At 43.9% G+C, this 20,295-nt stretch overlaps 1 protein-coding gene across 2 annotated transcripts in view; it reads left to right on the forward strand.

The window, feature by feature from the left end:
* kremen1 (kringle containing transmembrane protein 1) overlaps nt 1-20,295 on the forward strand; it is a 54,022-nt gene that overhangs the window by 25,226 nt on the left and 8,501 nt on the right. For both annotated transcript variants that reach the window (XM_029511550.1, XM_029511551.1), the window contains exons 3-6: nt 2,882-2,973; nt 17,083-17,207; nt 18,698-18,851; nt 19,057-19,389. In XM_029511550.1, coding sequence (XP_029367410.1) covers nt 2,882-2,973; nt 17,083-17,207; nt 18,698-18,851; nt 19,057-19,389 — 704 coding nt within the window. The remainder of the gene's footprint in view (nt 1-2,881; nt 2,974-17,082; nt 17,208-18,697; nt 18,852-19,056; nt 19,390-20,295) is intronic.

Genomic DNA, 20,295 nt, shown 5'->3' on the forward strand with positions numbered 1-20,295 from the left:
TTGCTAGACTCTGATCTGGTTTTGACCAGACCAGCCTCTCAGCACCACTGTCCAATCAGCAACTCTGCTCTTCAACAGCTCATCCTCATCTTTTTTATCGCGTCTAGCTCGAATAAACAAAAGTCTTTCTGTCGTTTCGGGGAAAAACAGCCGGAAGCATGCTCTCCCCTGCATTTGGTCAGATGGCCTGATATATAATTTTTTTTTTTTTTTTTTCATTTTCTATTTTAACAGTTAGTTTCACAGCACCAGGCATTTTAAAGGTGATCGTAAATTTTCAGATTAAGGTACGTGGAAAATGGTTATTAAAGGAAACCTTTTGAACAGCAGCCAGCCGAGAACAGCTGTTTGTTTCCGTGTTCAGATGCCACTTTTGCCTTCCCAAAAACGCACTGTGCTTCTGAGTGTGTGGCTCATACCGTGCAAAATGAGTCAATCAGTGTAATTGTGCCAATTAAGTGTCCAAACATCTTCTGTGATCTACCTCTGGGTATGGGAGTGTTTCAACAGGCTCCTCCGCTCAGAGCCAAGCAGACCATCTCTGACGCACAAAGAATGAATGAATGATGATGAATGCAACCACCACACACACACACACACACACACACAAATCCATATCCATCCATCCATATATATGGTTATGTGTGTATATATATTCACACACAGGCAGCAACATTTATCAGCGTCTTCACAAGGACCGAGGACGTTCTCTGTGCTGCCGGGTTAAACAAATGGATTTCCGTTCATGAAGGTTTGCTCTTATCTGCACTGTGGCACATCGGCTAATCTGACACTCTCTGCTTTCCAACTTCTGAACCACCCTCCCTCACTTCACACACACAGACAGGCACCTGGGGCTGGATTGAAGATGTTTCTCTGTCATGTGGGCTGGCCTGTTCACTTCAGTCCTGTGCAGGGATGATGTTTCTGTGTTTCTGCTGAAAGGGCTTGTGCAGGTGTGGGGGTGAGACACTGCTGCACCACGTCTTTTATTGATCAAACAGACCAGTGGGTCAGACATTGGATGGGTGTGCTACTGAGGATATCTTTTTTTGTTGTTTGTTTGTTGCCCTCTTTCATGGGTGATTACGAACTTAATTACGTTAATTGCTTTAGATGAGTTTTATTTCAAATAGGGCTATTAGGCATTAACTGGCATGAAAGGGAGAGAGAAACAGAGAAAGGGTCAAAGGAGTGGATGTGTTTTTACGGCAGGATGGAGGTTTTGCTCTTGCCAACCATTTCAGTGGTCGCCTCCAGCTAAACAAACAGGTGTCTGCCTCCAATCTGGGTGGAAACCATGATGTGGTGTCGAAATCTACTCGAAAACAAGGCTGGATTCTTGCGAACATGGGAACATTTTGAGGTTGCTTTGATGGCAGAGTGGTAAAATAAAGAATAAATTAAAATGTGACTAGACAAATCTCATCACATATTCCTATTGCTGCCAGGCTGCAAGGAAGAGAGCAGCCCTGCCCAGCAGATACTGAGAGCAAAAAGCTTTAAGCCACTTAAACTTGAGTTCAACCCAGAAAGAAAAGCCTTAACAACGACATCTTTGTCAGTACCTCATTCTGAGTGTGAAAAGAGAGGAGGAAGCTCGGGATAGTGTTTTTTTATAGGAGAAGAAAAGAAATGGAAACGCCCTTCACAACTTTGCTTACAAAAGGCGAAACAGGATAGTGCAGCGCTGCAGGGCTAGTTTGAGATGCTACAATGAGGTGTGTCTTAAAAGAGAAATGTCTCTGGCAATTACAGTAAATGCTGGAGAAAAAAAAAACAGCATTGTCATTTTAGAAGGCTGTTTGAGTGTATTTTTACACCTCACTTTAATCCTGAAATAAAGCTGAGAGAACTGAAATAACATAAAGATGAGCCCCCGCTGCATATTTGCTGCCGCCTTTTTATTTATCACCGATTTCAAAGTTGCCATCATGGTCACGATTTACAAAGCTGCATGATTACCCCGGAGATATGGAGCCCGCTCAAAGCTTTTAAATATTTTTCTGTCTCCGGCTCCGTTCTTCATCGCTTTTGTAAGTGAAACTGAAAAGCAAAAGCTCCAAGGGGCCTGTCAGTCTTATTATGAAGAGTTAAAAGGACCTTGATGAGGTTCGAAAAGAGGCTGCAGCCTCGGACAAAAGCTTTGCCCCATCGCACGTCCCTTTTTTCAAGCCTGGAACAAAGCACCCCACCCCCCACCCCTCCTCTTCCAAATCACCTCCATCCATTTAAGACCCCTCAGTCTGGCCCTTGACTGACATGCATGGTCAAGCCCATAAAGCTCAGAGGAAGGAGCTGAAGCAACAACAAGCACCAGCGGGTGCAACAGGGGATGACTGACACAGCCCAGATAATCTGCCTCTGAAACGTTATTGAGTGTTCAGCCCACTGCAGTGTTTTGTTTTGTTTTTTTTTTTGTTTTTTTTATTTACCCCCCCATCCTAGTGGGTAGCCTACCATCGTGTTGTTTTTTTGTTTTTTGTTTTTTACCCTCATATCCCTGGCGTCACCGCTGCTTCCCCTTATACCTGATCTTTAACCTTCGTCACGTCCCCAGCACACCACAAAAAAAACTACATTTACGGGCAGTTCCTGTGTTGCTGCCCCGAGACATCCAGATCCCGTTACAAAATTGTGAAATTGTCAATAACCACAACTGAACATTGGTCTTTGGTTGAGTGATTGCGATGCATACAATGCAAAACCACTGTTTATCCACTCTGAGAGTAATTTTTTTTTAAACAGTTCTACTTTGGCTGCAAGGAAAAAAAAGACAAAAAGTTTTTGGGTGAGAGTGCCAAATGAAGAGGAGAAAAAAAAATATCATCAGATTTAACCAGATTAGAGTTTCTTAACTTTCCCTCTTGTTTATGTGCAGGAATCCTGATGGGGATGTTCAGCCGTGGTGCTACATCGCCGATCATGAGGACGGGATCTACTGGAGATACTGTGACATCCCCTCATGCCAGAGTAAGGAATTATTGCCTCTCCTTTATCATTCTTTCTGCCTCTCGCTCTGTTGCTCTGCTGTTCCAGGCCCGCGGGGCCGTGTCAAGGCCACACGGACCAGCCATTTTCATTGCTAAGCTCATCTGCTCGCCTGCTATGAATAGCTTTTACAGACTGTAAGGCTTGTACGCAGCTATTACCATCCAAAAAATGCCTCTAATTGCCTTCCGTCACCCCTCCTCCTGCCGTGCCCTGACCTGCCCTTACTTTAATGCAAGCTGTCAATCACTGTCTGTGTGTGCGCCTTCTTCATATGTGTGTTCATAAGTTTCCCCTTTGGCATTGTAGCTTGTTTTGACACGCTTCCTGATGTGAGTGATTAAATGCATCTACCTGTTTGTGGATGTATTTGTATGTTTTGTGTGTGGGTGGGAAAAGCGTCCCCATCCAGTCACTCCTGGCTTGAAGGTGCGTGTGGTGGGTGTTCGGTTTGGTCCATGTTTGTGCTCCCGTGTGTCTCCTCTGCTCACTTTGACACACAAAGTACAAAAAAAAAACAAAACAAAACAAAAAAAAAAGCTCCCTGTCCTTAATCCCATTACTTTAACTCGCTCCACTTTTTCAATTACTGCTGTCGAAAACAGATGAAGGCAGATCAACCAACACCGTTTTTGATGCCAGAGATTAGAGGAGATTGAAATGTTGCAATTTGCTGCAGCCATTTTTAAAAGTAACTGTCACACACACGCTGATATTTCTAATTCAGGAATTAGATGTTCAAATCTGTTTATTTAAGCCTCTTGTATTTTCCATTGTTCTGCTGACTGTTCATATCCATTAGGCGATATCTAAAAACCATCTCGTTACACTTTTACACCTCCCTCAAGCTCCTCTTAGGCCTTTCTTCTGGTGGGGACTGTTTTGTTGTGACATCACAAAGTCCTGATGGCTCCTTTCGGGTTTCTCAGTTTCAAAATGCAGGCTGTGTATATTTCTCGGTGATCCGAGCAGTTTCAATACGAAACACCTACTTTATAATGACACAGACATCTTACAATATAATACAAAAAGGCCCCTTTAATGTTATTTTAGCATTTTCCATGAGCCGCATCAAACGGAGCAGATTTTGTCATGCAATGGTTTCAGCAACCGAACAAAATTCAAAAGATAAAAGCATCTGCTGAAACTTGACCAAGCAGAAATCTAATATTTAGTGTGACTAAAATAAATATTTCACTTGCCTCCTCAGCCATGACTTACCTTCCCCAATTTGACTTTTTTTTTTTTTTGAGGTCACGGATTGCTAGTCTTTCTTTACCTACCCCCCCCAACCCCCCAAGCACCTGTAATTCTTACTGTCAGTATCTCTGTGACTGACATTTGCATTTCCTGATATGTTATGCCTTGACGAAGACTTACTGACACGACACTGTGCAGCTGAAAACACTACAGTGCAGCATGTGTTTGAAATCGAGGCAAACTAGCTGACAGTAGTTATAGTAGTTAGTCATGTTGTAATTTTTGTCCCCGTCGTAGCACCAGGTCTGAAGAATCTCTCAGGCCCTCGAGCTGCACCACTTTTATCCTGTCTGAGCGGTATGCTCGACCAAAGCCTGCTGTTTGAATAGCCCAGCACCCATTAACCCATCTAATACTGCCGGTTGGCTGGATGGCCTGGATGTTGTATCCATGGGATTTTCTCATTTTTTTTTATTTTTTTTGTAAGTGAATGATTTCATGTGTACAGCAGCTTGGGTGCTTCCCATTAGACCTTTGACTGACCTATTTCTGTTTGCTGTCCCTTGGCCAGTAACCCGAACCTTTGAGGTTTGGGAGGAGAGCAGCCCACGCCACATCTGTTTGGAGCAGGGCTCGCCCCTTATCTTTTTGCAAAATTAGGCCAGTTTTTGTTCCAGCTGGGTTTGCCATGCGCCAGTTCAGCCTTGTTTTTGTCTTGGATCCGGTACATCGCAGTGTGTAACCTATCCTCAGGGTGCATTTCTAACGGTTGAGCGCTTCGCCCGTATCAAATGCTGTCTTACATGCACCTTCCTTTTTTTTTTTTTTATGTTTGGGCATCAAAAGTTGCACAGAGCCTTGTCATGTAAGAAAAAGGAGACGAGGTTTGCTGTGAGCCTCGGATCCAGTGTCGTGAAAACATGCCTGTTCAGTGAAAACAGTTTCTCCCTGCAGGGATACCAGGGAGTTTTCAGGCGCGAACGCTCAGTCTCATCTATTGTGAAACCACAACCACCACGTGGTGCCTTACCTTCTGGCAGTTGCCTGCTCTCAATTCGCCGTGTTTGAAAGCTTCGGCTGCTAAACAACGATGCTCACTCAGTGTCAGCGTTCTCAGTCTGAAGCTGGCAGGAAAAGGTTGAAAAACACTGTGGTGTGCCAGGGAGAGGGCAACAGTGGTCTTTGTTTTCATTTTGTCTGGCTTTCTGTTTGGTCTGGGCCTTCATTTTGTCTACGTTTTTTGCTTACGTTTGATGTCGAGTGGTTGGTAGTTGGTGGCCGCTGGCTGGGGCACCTGGAGCCTGCCAACGGTCAGCCTGTTATCCAGCTGGACTCCCTGTCATCTCGGGTCATGCCACCCTGGCGAGGATGACACACCCTGGCGGAGCGTGCACTGCCAGGCGGGTCACATGAAGCCAGAAACACATAGTCTGACAGTGTGGATTATAGTGTAGGTCACGACATTTGTTGATCCTGGTAATCCCTCATGGCAGCAGTTATCATGTGGTGGAATTATCTAAACATTTCAAAAAGGCGTGCTGTCAAGACACATCATATGGTGTACAAATTGCCATTTTCATGGTGCGTGTGTGTGCGTTGTCCTGCAGCGATGACGATGGTTTTGAGACCTTCGTCGTTCCCAGGCCACTAAATGCTCAGCTAAGCATAGCCTTGTCCTGAGTGTTGTTTCATTGAAATCCGGTTCCTGTGTTACCAACTCAACCTCGCTATGCTGAAAACAAACATTCCTGAAACCTCAACGTCCCTGCAACCATCTCATTATTTGGCCTACAATGAACGTCAAGAGAAGAAGTTACAAGGCCGTTTGGAGTATTCATACTCATTGATTCACTTCACCTCGGGTCAGTTTAGTGCTGATGCATTCATGCCAGACTTTATAGAGCAGAGAAAGCTTAATGGTGTCTGGCTTAGCAATGAGGTGTACTTTATTTCTAATGAGGTGTCAGGAATTTATTAGTGGAGTCTCGGACCAAACTAGTAAGTTCACCACATACAAATTAGGCCCACCAGCTAAATCCATTATTAGGGGACTTTGATTTTTACTTTTACACAAATAGCAAAGTCAGATGGTTCCCAGGTCTCCAAGTGAAGTTTACATTCTCTTGCATTAAGTAGAGTTTGAGTTTATTCACAATTTTGTGAAATGTAACTTTGTAAAATTATTCATGAACCTGTTAATGAACCTGTCAGCATTACTTAATGTTTAGTTGTTGCACATGTTTTCTTTTCACTGGGTGTGCGTACATACCAAAACATTTTGTTTTGGAGCGGCTCTTTCATGTTGACATGGATTTACTTTGACGCTATTTACTTTGACATGTGCCAATTAGATTGGCACATGGCAAAACTGTCAGACGACGGTCTTTGAACATTTGCCAAGACAGAGGCGCGTTGATCTGCTCGTCGAGGGCTCATCGCTCAACAACGTATGTAACCCAGAAAAACGTGTCACCGCGCTGGGCCTTGGGTTGAGAGACTGACAGCAGCTGTGAGCTTGTTTCCCTCATTCTCACTGAAGTCTGAATGTGATAGTACTTGTACTGAGGAAGACAATTATAAGAATTGTTAAGTAAAGAAAAAAAAAAACAAAACCCAAAACAAACGGGGTCATTAAACCCAAAGTCTCACCTTCCCCATCTTGTATCCATCTTGAATCATGTTATTAAACCTTTTCAACACCCACCAGAATGGCTTCAAATACAGCGCGCAGTGAGATCACAGTCATTTAAAGTTAGTGCTTAGATTTCTCACTTTTAAAGGAGAGAGCACGATAACATGATCCGCTAACAGGATGGAAAACATAAACATCCTCAAAGTACTTTGTTTTATCTGTTTGGGGTTGTGCGTTGTTATTGTAGCTGACAATACTGGCTGTTCTGGGTAATGGAGCTCATTATCCCGACACCAGAATTCCCAGAAGCAGCTTTGTGATATTTCGAGTGCCTTTGTTATGGAGCTGTCAGTGAGTTTATTCCTCAAATAGTTAACTGACTTGATGAATAACTGCGTCTCACTTCCAGTCGGTAATGCTTTTATCTACCTGAACAACTGAGGGAATGTCTAATTAACCTCGTCTTTCACCGTGAAGCACTAGTCTCAAAACCAGCAGCACAACATCCATCTGGCAAGCTAACCGGCCGCACCTTAAAAGCATCAAAGCAAAGCAGCTAGTTGTTTGGTCTAAGATTTTATAGCTTAACACTCAGAAAATGTGCAGTGATGAGATATTGCCCTCATTAATTGTGATTTATGCAGCCACTAAATGGTGCTTTGAAGTCGTGGAACATCCGAGTCAAATTTTAAGTACTAATACATGAATATGATCGGGTATCTGTGCCTGTCTACGCATTCCTTTTGGCAATATGGCTGTCCCTCAATCGGCTTTACAAGGATTCATACGAGTCTGTTGTTCACTTTCGCAGTCACTATAAATGTCCATCTTCTTTGCTAGCAGTTAAATTTATTGCGGTGTAAAAAATGGAAAGGCAGACCTTCACTATCTTGTCTTGTTGGGAATCTTGCTGGCTGGAAAAGGACGAATGATTGAGCACAACACGTATGAAGTCTGTGTCTAGTAATCTTATTTTCTTCACTGATGATCACTCAGCTTTTTGGATAGAATGAATTAGCATTTAATTTAGTTGAAAGAATTCAACATCAAAATCTCAGTCTTCCCATCATCATCATCAGCTGTAGTTTGTGTTAATTGCTGTTTGTTTAGCCAGTAAAATCTCAGTGAAGTAGTAAAATGCTATTGATTAAATTCACAGAATTGGTAAATGGACTTCAAGGAACTTATTTAAAAGATTATTCATCCATAGAAAGTGTTGTTGATTCATTTTCTTTTGATTAACAAATCAATTCATGGATAACACACAGCTGGCTGTCAGTCAGACAGTACCAGCGCTAAATCAGTCTATCCTGAAGACCAAACCAGATTATATAAGTACACTTCATTTAACAATATTGATTTATGGGCCTCTTAGATGAGGCGGTGTGCCTTTCTCTGCACCAGCTAGGTGCATCTAACCAATTCATACACTCAGTATTTGTATAACTCACACACACACACGCACCCGTGACATTCCTGATATGATAGCGATTTTAAGTAAATAGAAAAATCAAATGTAGTACAGGTTGAGAGAGGGGGGGGATCTTTGGAGATTTTATGACAGACAGACAGGAAAAAAAAAAAAAAAGTGAATGTCTGAGACATGAACAAGTGAGAGTCAAAATAAGCACGAGGCCGAGACAAGTCGAACATGTTGGACATGTGGTCTGGAAACAGAGCCCAGACCGAGGCACCACAGCCCTGCCTCGTGGCTGTTGTGGTTGCCTGAACCAGGGACGCTTTCAGGTTCTGTTATTGCAGTATTTATCTCACTTGCTGCCATTGTTTGCAGAGGCAGAATATTTCCCCTAGGTGGTCTTGTACGAGCTTTCACCGCAACCAACCCTCCCAACCAACATACTGAGGCAGGTTCAGGCATCACGGAGTGTGTGTGTGTGTGTGTGTGTGTGTGTGTTAGTGTGTCCATGTGTTTGTTCCTGTACTTTTGCAAACAAATTTTACACATTAAGATGGAGGACATTTTTGTGATGTGAGCTCATTTCGGTCATTGCTTTGTGTTTTTGTTTTTCCCTCTCTCTTTTTTTTTTTTGGTCTGTAGGTTGAAATTTGTGACAACTGAGGGTTAGCTAAGGTCAGAAATGTTTTGCTCGTAGTCATGTTTAGACACGGAGACCTGAGTGTTTGTCCATTTACTCAAATATACAAAGAAAGTGAAAAGCTTAGCAAGGGACTCAGAAGCAAAGCCATCCAAGATAATCTTCTACCCAATTTATTATCATAAAATATTCAGAGCAATAGATACATTTCTTTATAGAGGTACCAAAGGTGCAGCTAGGAGCAGATACAGATTCACTGATTTGGGACTGAATGGAAGTTTTTGGGTTGCTTTTTTTTTACCCCTCCAGCCTCTTCATGGGAATAATATAATTTTTTGCTGACATTAGACTTGTAGACTAACTTCAAGCTAGAGAAACAGAAGGGAAATTTTGCAGTAAAGCTTTAGTGATGCGTGTGTGATCCGTATATGGTACACGTGTGACTTTCAGAGTAAGAGTTGTATTGTGTTCTTTGCTTGGTGGGTGTTTTGTGGCTCTGACGACTGTCCGTCTTTACCTGCATTGGAGCTGTCCTCACCTGGCGAGGAGAGTGGGGGAGTTTTGAGCGCAGTCATTGTTACCTTACTTTGACCTCTGACCTCCTTAAAGCTCCACCCATACCTCCCCCTCAGGGGAAATACCAGCCCGCAGCGCTGTGAAGAAGCTCTCTGAAACTAGAGAGCAGCGACTCTGACAAAAGCAAACCAGGGGACATCAGGTAGATTTAATCTCTCAGCCTCTGTCTCCTTCTCTCAGTGTGGCCGTGGCTAAACCAGCCGGGGCCATTAGGGAATTAAAGGTATTGATTACCAGGCACGCTGGTTGTACAGAATGTTTGCTAATGAGAACAAGTAGATGGCCATTGTTTAGTACTCGTCTTGGGAAAGAGGAGGACATGAATCGTGGGTCGACCAATTTAGTAGTGATGAGTCGGGGCTCACAGCCAGACGTGGACGAGCATGACTCGGCACAGGTGCAAAAGCCTGAGTTTTACTGTCAGATAACATTCGGCTCGTTTAGTTAGAGCTTTGTCTGTTTTGCTTCAAGTGATAAATTGCATTTAGCAGTCGTCGAGATGCCGCAGTCAGAACTGCAGAGTTTGATCCTGCAGAGACTGTGAACATCGCTTCATCATCACGTCTTTCATACATCTGTCTGAGATCCGATTTGATGGCTGTTAATTGTTGTCTTGCGTTACCCTCAAACTAAAATGTCTGTACTGAGCACGCAAGATGCATTATGCAATTATCAGATGGATCAATTTACCAAAGTGGACAAAATGCACTCCAGCGAAGCCGTTTTGACGAATGGTCTCTTCACTTGTTCAGCTCCAGGACTGATTAGAAAAATATTCAGGAAGCCTTTTACTGCCTTCTTTTTGCTCATATTGTCGCGCCATAAATGGCTTCATCAGCTTTAAGGGGGCAACTGGACTGCTGGTTAGTCTCGATTCGAACAACGTGTGGAACAGTGCTTTTTCGCTTGCCATTGTTCGGCCCTTTTGTGACACTGCAACAGCGTAGCCCTGTCATGCCACTTGTCCCAGCTGAATGATGTAAGAATGATGCACTTTTACTTCTTGTTCAGAGCCAAAGTCTTTGTCTTGCCTTGGGATTAATTGTATCGGTCTCATTATAGGAACTTGAAAGCAGCTTTTTCACTGTGTTGTGTATTAAGGAAAGAGACGTTAGCATTTCAACCGCATTGTTGATTGTAATGCACTCTTTACAATCACCCCCCCCCCACACACACACACACACACACGCACACACCCTTTTTTTAAGCACATCCCTGAGGACTTTGCCACTGATATTGACATCCAGATAACCAGGACAATCTGTCGATCTCTTTGAAAACGAATGATGATAAATCATTCGTCGTTCCTACTGCCTGAGGACGTCTGAGTGTCTGCTCATCTTTTCTTGCCCCCCCGTCGCCTCGATATCGGGTCCCCTGAGACTCCTGGGAACTCAGGTCTGTTTGGTTTGCAAGGGAATACTGAGCGATGCGATACGGTGGTCATTTTTCATCTCTCCCCTGCATTGTTCGGCCCGTGCACTCAGAAGCCAATAATTATTCATTTAAAGCTCCGGCTCATCCCGCTTCCCTCTAATTAGATGGTTAGTCACTCTCCTGGGGCCTCGGGCTGGGGTATTGATCTCCTCCATCTCAATTTTGTTGTAACACTGCCTCCACCACATAAACACGGCCCGGCGGTGGCTTTTGAACATCCCACTAGCGATGTTACTCCGTTAGACACAAATAATTCTTTATTTATTCCCACCAATAATAAGCCCCTTGTCGTACAAATGTAAAATGCGTTCCCATTGAGAGGCGGAAAAATTTATGATCTCCATAGAAAGGCGTCGCATAAGCTAAACCCGACAGAAACACATGATGGGAACTCCCACCTCCTTCCAAACAATACTGGGCTTCCAGAAATGCTCGTGCTGGGGGGCTTTGTGACATATTTCTCCGTTTCCCCCGCATTCACCCAAGTTGTGGTGCAGCCGACAAGACTAATCACAGGCTTGATGAAATACACCAGCTGTATTTATTTATGTATTCAGTATACCGTACTACAAAAGCTGTAATAAATGGGGCCAAGACACAATGACAGGGAGACACAACGAAGAATAAAGGCAGAAAAAAAAAAAAAATTGCATAAACACTGACTGCTTTAAGTGTTGTTTGCTTGCTTGGTTGCACTGTACATGGCCCAGGAGATGTGTGTCTGCACATTTTGACTGTTGATCTGCCTGTGGTGCATTAATGGGTTAGGAGGGCTTCCAAGGCCTAACATACCTGTGTTTTAAATTACCTGCATCAGGCCTTGTAGCGTTTGAGGAATGTGCTTTAAAAAACCTCATGTCTCCTCTTTTGACCTCTTGGTGTTCACATTCTTACTCTAATGCGAAAGCACTAATGAGTTTTTTTGTCTCTGGTTACGGTGCAATTGGACGTTAATGAAGCAGCAGAGGCCTCTTAAAGGACTTTTTTTTTTTTTTTTTTCTTGTTGTTGTCACAGTGGATTGTTCAAGCTTATTTCCAAAAGATGCAATTTACATTTTCCTTTTACTTTTAAGTGGTGTCAAAACCAAATCTGTAAGAGATGTCAGATTGAATGTAATGAGGCGTGAAAAGAAAAACATCAAATGTTTATGCGTTCATGTCGATGTCAGAAGATGATACATGTGATTGTGGGCAAAAATGTAAACATGGAAAGAAGAGTGAGGTGAGCTTTGGTATGATTCTCCTTGAAGGAAGAGGAAAGTCTTGGTTTTCCTGCTGATTCCTACAACATTAGATGTGGATCAGCTTCTCTTTGCTCTCATTACTTTATTACCTGAATGCTGTTCACCTGAAAGCTCCCGACTGATTGATTATGTGTTCTCAAAAGCCCAGAGGTGACGGTAGTTTGTTTATTTTTATTTTTTTTAAAAGGTGAAAACCCCAAAGATGTCAAGTTTGCTGTCATACATGATGAAGAAAACCATTAAAACTCTGACATTTGAGAAGTTAAATCCAACAAATATCTGACATTTATGCTCTAAAGGTGAAGGTAATATCTCTGTTTAGAAATAAAATCTAATTATTTGTTGACATGAAGTGAATGTAAAGGAGCTGTCGAGCTGCAGCAGGCTCATAAATTTCACCATGACTGAAGTCATTCATCACAAAGGCCCGGCGCTGTCACCTATACACAGTGGCGATATTGTTTTCAGATCTGCGTGGGCGCCGTCGGTCAGCCCCGTTACACTGACCTTTCACATTCCCACATCCAGAATTCTTCAGGTATCCCCTCACACTGTTTTTCGCCTCGTGGGAACAACACAGGCGACTGAAACTGAAACGAAATCACGCGCTAGCATTCAAATAGAACATGAACGAGTTTAGACAAATGGAAGAGAAAGGAGGAAACAACGGAAGGAACAAGAGGCTTTGTTTGATCTGTGCGGCCTTCTGAGTGTTATGACTTTTGCCCACTGGCTGCGAATTAGATCATAAAAAAATTTTTGGGCGTGCTTTCCCCCTCATATGAAGAGGGAACATGTGTCCGAACGTTCGCCTGCTACCCGTGTAAAGTTCCCATAAATGAGAAAAATACAACTTGAGGAGATGATGAACTTTCAGCGGCAGCTCCCAGACGCTTTCAGATTGTTACTAAAAATATGACACTACAGGCGCTTGTATTTACATTTTTTCAGTGTCATCATAGCTTCTGTTGTAGATTACAGGATTAGGAGAGACTTTGAGAGGAGATCTTCCTCAAGTGCTTTAACTGTGATTGTGAAGGAGACACTTTAAGCGTCCATTGTTCCTGAAGGCTTTTCTCTGCGTCTCGGTGTAAATCTATCTTGAAAGGAGAGACACCCAGCGTCCTGGTGAAACTCCCCCTTTGCTTGATATCTGTTCATTTTTCCCCTTCTAGGTTTCAGTTGTTCCTTTGCCTTCAGATATAAAGAATTTATAACTGTAATTATGTTTCCTTAATAACATGGTTGCAAAATCCAGCCCCGGCCGCCCCCCCAGATCATCAACCTGCTTGCGCACTCTCCCTGCCAAGTGCACTTGCCAAAGTCTGCTGTACAACATTTGATGTTGTATGTTAGATCCCAGTGAATTGTTCTCCTCTCCCGCTCGCTGATGTGTTTTGGACCGGCCGCTGTTGTTGTTGTTGTGTCTGCCGCATCAACAGAGGTGTCTCCTGTTCGCCGCTAGACAGACACGTACTTTGTTGTTTTTGCCTGCCGCCTCCTGTCTGCATCGTGCTGCGTTGCATTGTGGGAATGTTAACTAACTGCTCTTTTCCGAGGTAAGGAAGCCGGCTGCCATGTTGTGATGGGTCTGGCCTTGTTTGGCTGTGCTGTTGGTTTGTTTTGTGTGTGTGTGTTTGTTTCTGTTGGGTTTTTGTTTTTTTTTTTCACTTATTTGAAAACTTTGTGGAAGTCTCCCCTCCTGTTGTGATCTCCTGAGGTTTTCAGAGGTCTGGTCTGGGCTGACTGGAGCATTTATGCACCTTGTGTTTCCTCCATTTCTCCCCTCTGGCTCATTAAAGTCCAAATTCCTCCAGCAGCTTTGAAGTGTGTCGAGTGCGTTTGTGTGTGTGTGTGATTGTTATTCTTTTATTGTACATGGAGATATTTGCACTTGTTGCGCCTGCAGAGCAGATGTTTTAAGGAACAATGCTTTGCTCAGGAATTTTCATGCGAGGACAATTTTGAGCTTTTTACTCAGAGAGATGGCGTGCAGTTTCAGAGCTTCTCCAAAAACCTCCGACAGTTTAGTGCGACACGATCCCACCACCTGCTGCTCTCTGCCGCCCCTGGGACAAGAGGAGGACAAAGGCAGATAAATTGACTGTAGTCTGCAATCTTCTTGTCAAAGCAAAGTGAAAAAAGAGCATTGCTGCCTTTAATCTGGCTGCTGAGCCCCGCAGTAGCATTCTCTCCTTCGATTTTCAAAAGTCCCATTGAAGTGGTACGTGCCTGCCTTGCTCGGAGGGAGGTTGCTGGTTCCCAACCAGGTGTTTATCTCTCCTCTATTTTCTGCTCCCCTCCTGCACGCTGGGATTAATCCAGGGTATATTTAAACTGTGGATGAAAAAGAAAGTGCTGTTTTAGCTCTGTTCAGTCTCACCCCAAGTATTATTGCTGCTGTCATGCTCGCCTTCAACCTGTCACATCATCGCCGTGAAGTGTTGTGAAATGTTTCAAACAACCAAATGAGTCCACTTATTAAGCAAAGGTGTGATGGTGGCCAAAATAGGAAAATTGCTCACGATTTTGAGTCTGTCAAACCCGGTTTCACACGGCGGGCGAACGGCGACTGCCACCAAACACTTCACAGGTAGCAAACATGGATGAAAAGCGGGTAGTGGCCGTCTCTCTGTGAGTCTGTTTCACCTCATTTCCCCCTTCTCCTTGTCGTGTCTCTCTCCCAGCCCCAGTGGTGGACATTATTGTGAACAACAATTTGTGTGGAGTCGAAAACATGTCACACTTTCCCCCCCCAAAAGCCTTTTGTGTCTTACTTTTGCATAAACAGTAAGAATCTGTAGCGTCTGTAAAGGATCTTTTGTGCCAGCTAGGAAGTTAACATTTGGCAACAACTGACAACCCCCACCCACCCCCCTAAAAAAAAAAAAAACAATGCACGTGTGTGGTCTTTGTCGAGGTTACTCCAGTTCACCGAGTTTTTTGAGTGATGCTTCCTCGTAAAAAGCGGATTCAGCGTTTTTCAGCTGCCAACAACTGGATGCCAGTCGCTCGTGCTGTCATCAGACGCGCGAGGCAGCTTTTCAACATGTAAACGTTTGAGAAGAGAAGCCACATGCCAGCCAAGACGGTGTTGGTATGTGCAGGTGACGAGCAGCTCCGCGGGCTCCGAGCGTATCGTCACATTCTGCAGCATCCACGAATAAGAACACACACAAATACACAAATAACTCAAATAAACACCTCGCTTCTTTTTTATCATTGTGTGTGCAGAAGCTGCATTTTTGCCAAGTCATTTGCTCAGTTTCATTTGCATTCGTCTTTTTATTTAGTAACTCGGTACAAGCACAGGCAGCTCTCCCGCTGTGGGCCTATACCCAAAGAAATTCACCACCTTTCATTACTGTGTGTTCTACACTCAGCAGATTTTTTTCCCCCCACGATTGCAACATTGTCATGTCAGTGCAAACCTACGCTTTCAGATTCGAGATCTTTTCCCGGTTCTTTTGATTTCAAGTTCCAAAGATTTGAGTCATTTTCACTTTAGAAGGCAATTAAGAAATTTTAATTTGGAGGCATCAATTACTCTTTGGGCTTTGGATGAAAGATGGATTGTACTTAATTTGATTTGCAGCTGTATTCCAAAGCTTGACAAAGAACAAGAACCAGTGTGGAATGTCCGCATGCTTTACATTTTTGCATCCTCATCGTCCCTCTGAGTTTTGGACCCAGCCTTTGCTCTTCTTTCATCCATCTCCTCTTAATGAGCTCTTTCTCTACATTATGGTCCGATAACATCAATTCCAATTTGACTGAAGAGCTTCAGGGGACAATTTTTCATACTTAGAGTGGAAATTACTTTCACATTGTGCATTTACTTCTGTTTGTCATATTCATCTCAGGCCAGAATGTGGAAGCGAAAACAAGCGTAAGCCTATTGGAATTGCAATGAACAAATCACAAGTAGCGATATGGACTGCTGGAGGCTTTGTTGGTACTTCCTGAGCCTTATGTTGAATTTTAAAGGCTTTTGTGGTGAATAATGTTTCAGTGTTTAATTCGCTGCACTCAGTTTTGGGAGATTGCACAGTATTTGATGAATACGCGGCGGATTAAGGGAGGCAAGCTGTTTTGTCTGACTTGAATACGATGGTGGAAAAGGCGTCAACATCCATCTTCCATCTATCAGTCTGGTCTGTGATCCATCTGTGATCGGTGGCCTATTTTTGTCACACATCTGGAAATCTCACATTTGAATTCTCATGTGATAATCTGCACCAACGGTCAAAAGCAGGAGTGTGTAAAAAGTATAAACTTTAACGAGAGTGCTGCCAAAAAAACGGAAAGGCCGTAGCTCGAACTTTCTACTCGTGCAGTTAATCCTGACCTGACGACTTGGCCAATATAAAATTTTTTTGCGTTTTGTTGCACACAAGACAGAATTTCATGTGTCACCACACACACACACACACACACACACACACACACACACACAGGCACGCATATAGAAAACACTATATCTCTAATCTGATGCAACTGATATGTGACGCGATACATTTTCTAGATTCCAGCTCACCCTCTCACAATGGCTCAAACATCCCTGTCCCCTTCACCCCTTCATCCTGCCCTGCTGCTGCTCCTCCTCCTCCACCGCCACCACACTCTTTTCTTCAGAGGCCAAATTGTTGGCTTGCTTGTTGGAAATTCACACCAGAAGAGTCAAACACGGAACTGAATATTTGCAGTGTGTGTCACCATAGATGGGTCTTTTGGGGGACACGGCTTTGAGGCAAAATATTCATCATAAATATGATTTTAAAGGTTGAACTTAGAGGAAATAAACAAATAAAGATGGATGAAACAATCTAAATAAGAGAAAAGTCACCTATTATATTTGTACAGGAAGCTGTCATCTAAGTATGGAGCTAATCATTTTTTTTAATTCAAATAAATAATTGTATTTATTCTTCTCGTCTTTCCACAGTGCCTGGAAACTTGGGCTGCTTCAAAGACAGCGGGGACCCCCCCACGCTGTCGGGCACCAGCGAGACCTCCAACAAACTCACCATCCAAAACTGCATCAGCTTTTGCAGGAAGCAGAGATACAAGGTGAGGTTTGAAATCCAAGCAGCCATCTAAAGAAATCAAAGGAAAACTTGTCGCCCCCAGAGATGTTTAGCGTTACATTCAAGACAAAAAGTCAAATGTAGCTTGCGTGTTCTCGGACATTTCCTCTCATTCAGTGAAGAAAAGAGGCCACGTCATTTCAAAATTGGACACGAACTGGCAACAGTCAGGCCTTTATGTAAATGATCTGCGTTTATGGGCATTTTCCTGACAATTATCACCACGATGCCAGGAGCGGTCTATACCCTCTTTATTCAGCCATCAGACCTCATGTTTCAAACCGGCGGATGACGAATCATCACAGCAATCAAGGCTGACAGCTGGAAATGGATGGTTATTAGCCTGATGGGCGCTTCCTCTTCAATGTGTCCCCCCCCCCACACACACACACACATCTCTGGATCTGGCATGTCTTTGTCAACACTATAAACAGTGCCAGGTGTTCATTTTCAGTCTGATCCAGCTCCGCTCCGTCTGAATTGACAGGTACTGACAGTCCCCTCCTGCCCCCCCACCCGCTCTCCCGACTCACCAGATGTTACAGAACGCGTTTGGCAGATTGGCATCGTTTGCTTCCACCCTTGGACCGTCGCTGACCTGAATGTGCGTACGAGCTGTCAGCGCTTTGGAAGTTTGGATCCCGCGTGACTCTTTGACAAAGAGCATGCCTAATGAGCGAGACAGCAATGCGTCGCCTGTTTGCTCCACTAAAGTTTTTCAGCATTGGTGTTTTCAATACGTCACTCCATGAGACAGAATAATTCAACAAGAACGTAGCCGGGTGCATCTTACCAACAGCGGAGGCTCCATAAAATTCCTATTCCATGGCAATAGACGACGAATGGGAAATTATGCAGTACCTTCGGCTGCGTGAGTTCATTTTGGGCCTAAAAATTGGACAATGGCGTCCTTTGCAATGAAGGACAATAGATCTTTTGAGAATGAGTTTGCCACTGGAGGTGGAAGGGTAAAAATGCGTGAAGGTTTTTTTTTGTTTTTTTTTTCCTCTTATGATTTTCACATTCCTGCTTTGGCACTGGCAGGAAAAGTTGACTAACAGTTTTGACTTTAAAGATGAATAGGTGCTATTTCTGGGAGGTTTACTCTGCACCCAGTGTGCAGCTGTGTGTTTCAAGGGAAGCCTCTAATCAGCTGAGAGGTTGTGATTATCCAGACTAAGATTACACCATCTTGTAATCATGAGAGAAATAGCAATTAGGGTACTTTAGGTTGAAGTCACTTTAATTTCAAAGAGAGAAGGAGCTGTACGCAGTAAACTCCACTGTTGCACTGCTACAGTTTCACATAAGGCGATCTATGAAGCAGCTTTTGTTCGAATGTATCAAACATTTCCAAACTTCTTTCTGTTTTCATGCAGCAAAAATGATCTCAGCATTTTTCCCCACCAACCCCTCCACGCATTTGTCTTGCTAATGCAACAATTTGCATAACTCCTCTTTTGTGTGGTGCAGCTTGCCGGTATGGAGTCAGGATACGCCTGTTTCTGTGGCAACGAGGTGGACCAGCACGACCACGGCGAGTCGCCGAGCATGGAGTGCAACCACGTTTGCTTCGGAGACCACACCCAGCCCTGCGGCGGCGACGGCTGGGTCATCATCTTCGACAGTGAGTGTCGTCGAGTGTCCGACTGTGACCTTTTCATATCTGGACTGAAAAGAAAGAGACACAGCGAACATATAGTACCAACGTGACGATGCATTTTTAAAAATACACCTGTATCAATGTTAACGACCAACAACCTACCTTAGCAGTGACAGTCTTTGAAAAGTGACCGTTTTCTCTTCTTTTTTGTCCATTTTTTGTCCTCCAGCCCGAGTCGGGGCCTGCGGTGGCAACTATACGTCTCCGTCAGAGGTGATCTACTCGCCGGACTTTCCCGACAAGTACGGGGCTGGACGTGTTTGCTACTGGACTATCCAAGTCCCCGGATCGTCCTCCATCCTCTTCAACTTCACCTTCTTCGACATCTCCGACCAGACGGACATGGTGGAGCTACTGGACGGCTACACCAACCAGGTGGTGGCTCGCTTTGACTGGCGCAGCCCGCCACGGGAGGTGGTGAACATCACGGGCGACTTTGTCATCCTGTACTTCTACTCGGACCGCACCAACCAGGCCCAGGGATTCGCTCTGCTTTACCAAGGTAGGAAAACGTTGGCTTTTGCGGGATTTCTTCTTTGTGCACTGGAAGAAGAATTGTTCAAGAATCACCGACGCCTGTGACGGTGAATCACTCAGTATCGCTTCTCGCTTCCTGAAACCTTGTCCGAAGTACAGAACATGCCACGTTTCCACCATTAGGTGTGTGCTGGGTGGCCGTCTTTCAGAGCCACCTTGGTTTAGTAGACACTCCACACAACACCTGTCCACTCTGTGTTATCACGCCATTGGAAGCCCCTTTACTCTTTTCATTTGGTTGTCAGTGTCTCACAGCACTGCCTGATACTGCATATTTAAATAATGTTATGTTTTTCGAGAAACCCATTCTCTTATCAAGCTGTGGCAGGCTGCTTTGCTTCTCCAGAGAGTGTTCCTCTGTGAATTGCACGTATTTATGCCACCTACATGCCACACAGTGTGATACTATAGTGTGTTTCCTTCCCTCCGACACTGTGATTTCACAAAAAAATCAGATGTATAGCTGAAGAGTTGTCGTGCAAAGAAAGTTGAAGACCTCGTTGCAAAATATTTTATCTCCCTTGATTAACTGAAAGAAACAAACTGTCCTCTGTTGTTTCTCTCGCATTGAGTTGCTGTGTAAATATATTCTGAACGCACCAAAAATGATTTAATGGATTAATTTGTTTTGACACGAGCAAAGCACGCCCTGATATAATTCAGCATAGGTGACATTCAAGCTCACAGGGAGAGGCAGTCTGTTGTCTCTCCTCCCTTTCGGTTTCCATTTGTTTTCCTGTGCCATTTTTCTCACCCACTGGTGTTACAGTGAAAACAATATTTGTAGGTCCAAATCCTCTGACCCCTGCAGAGATAAGATCCTTTCTGCTCACGCCTCGGCTCGTGTGTTGCTTGCGTTGCGTTGTGTAGA

The sequence above is a fragment of the Echeneis naucrates genome, chromosome 9, assembly GCF_900963305.1.
Source record: "Echeneis naucrates chromosome 9, fEcheNa1.1, whole genome shotgun sequence".
Classification (NCBI taxonomy): Eukaryota; Metazoa; Chordata; class Actinopteri; order Carangiformes; family Echeneidae; genus Echeneis; species Echeneis naucrates.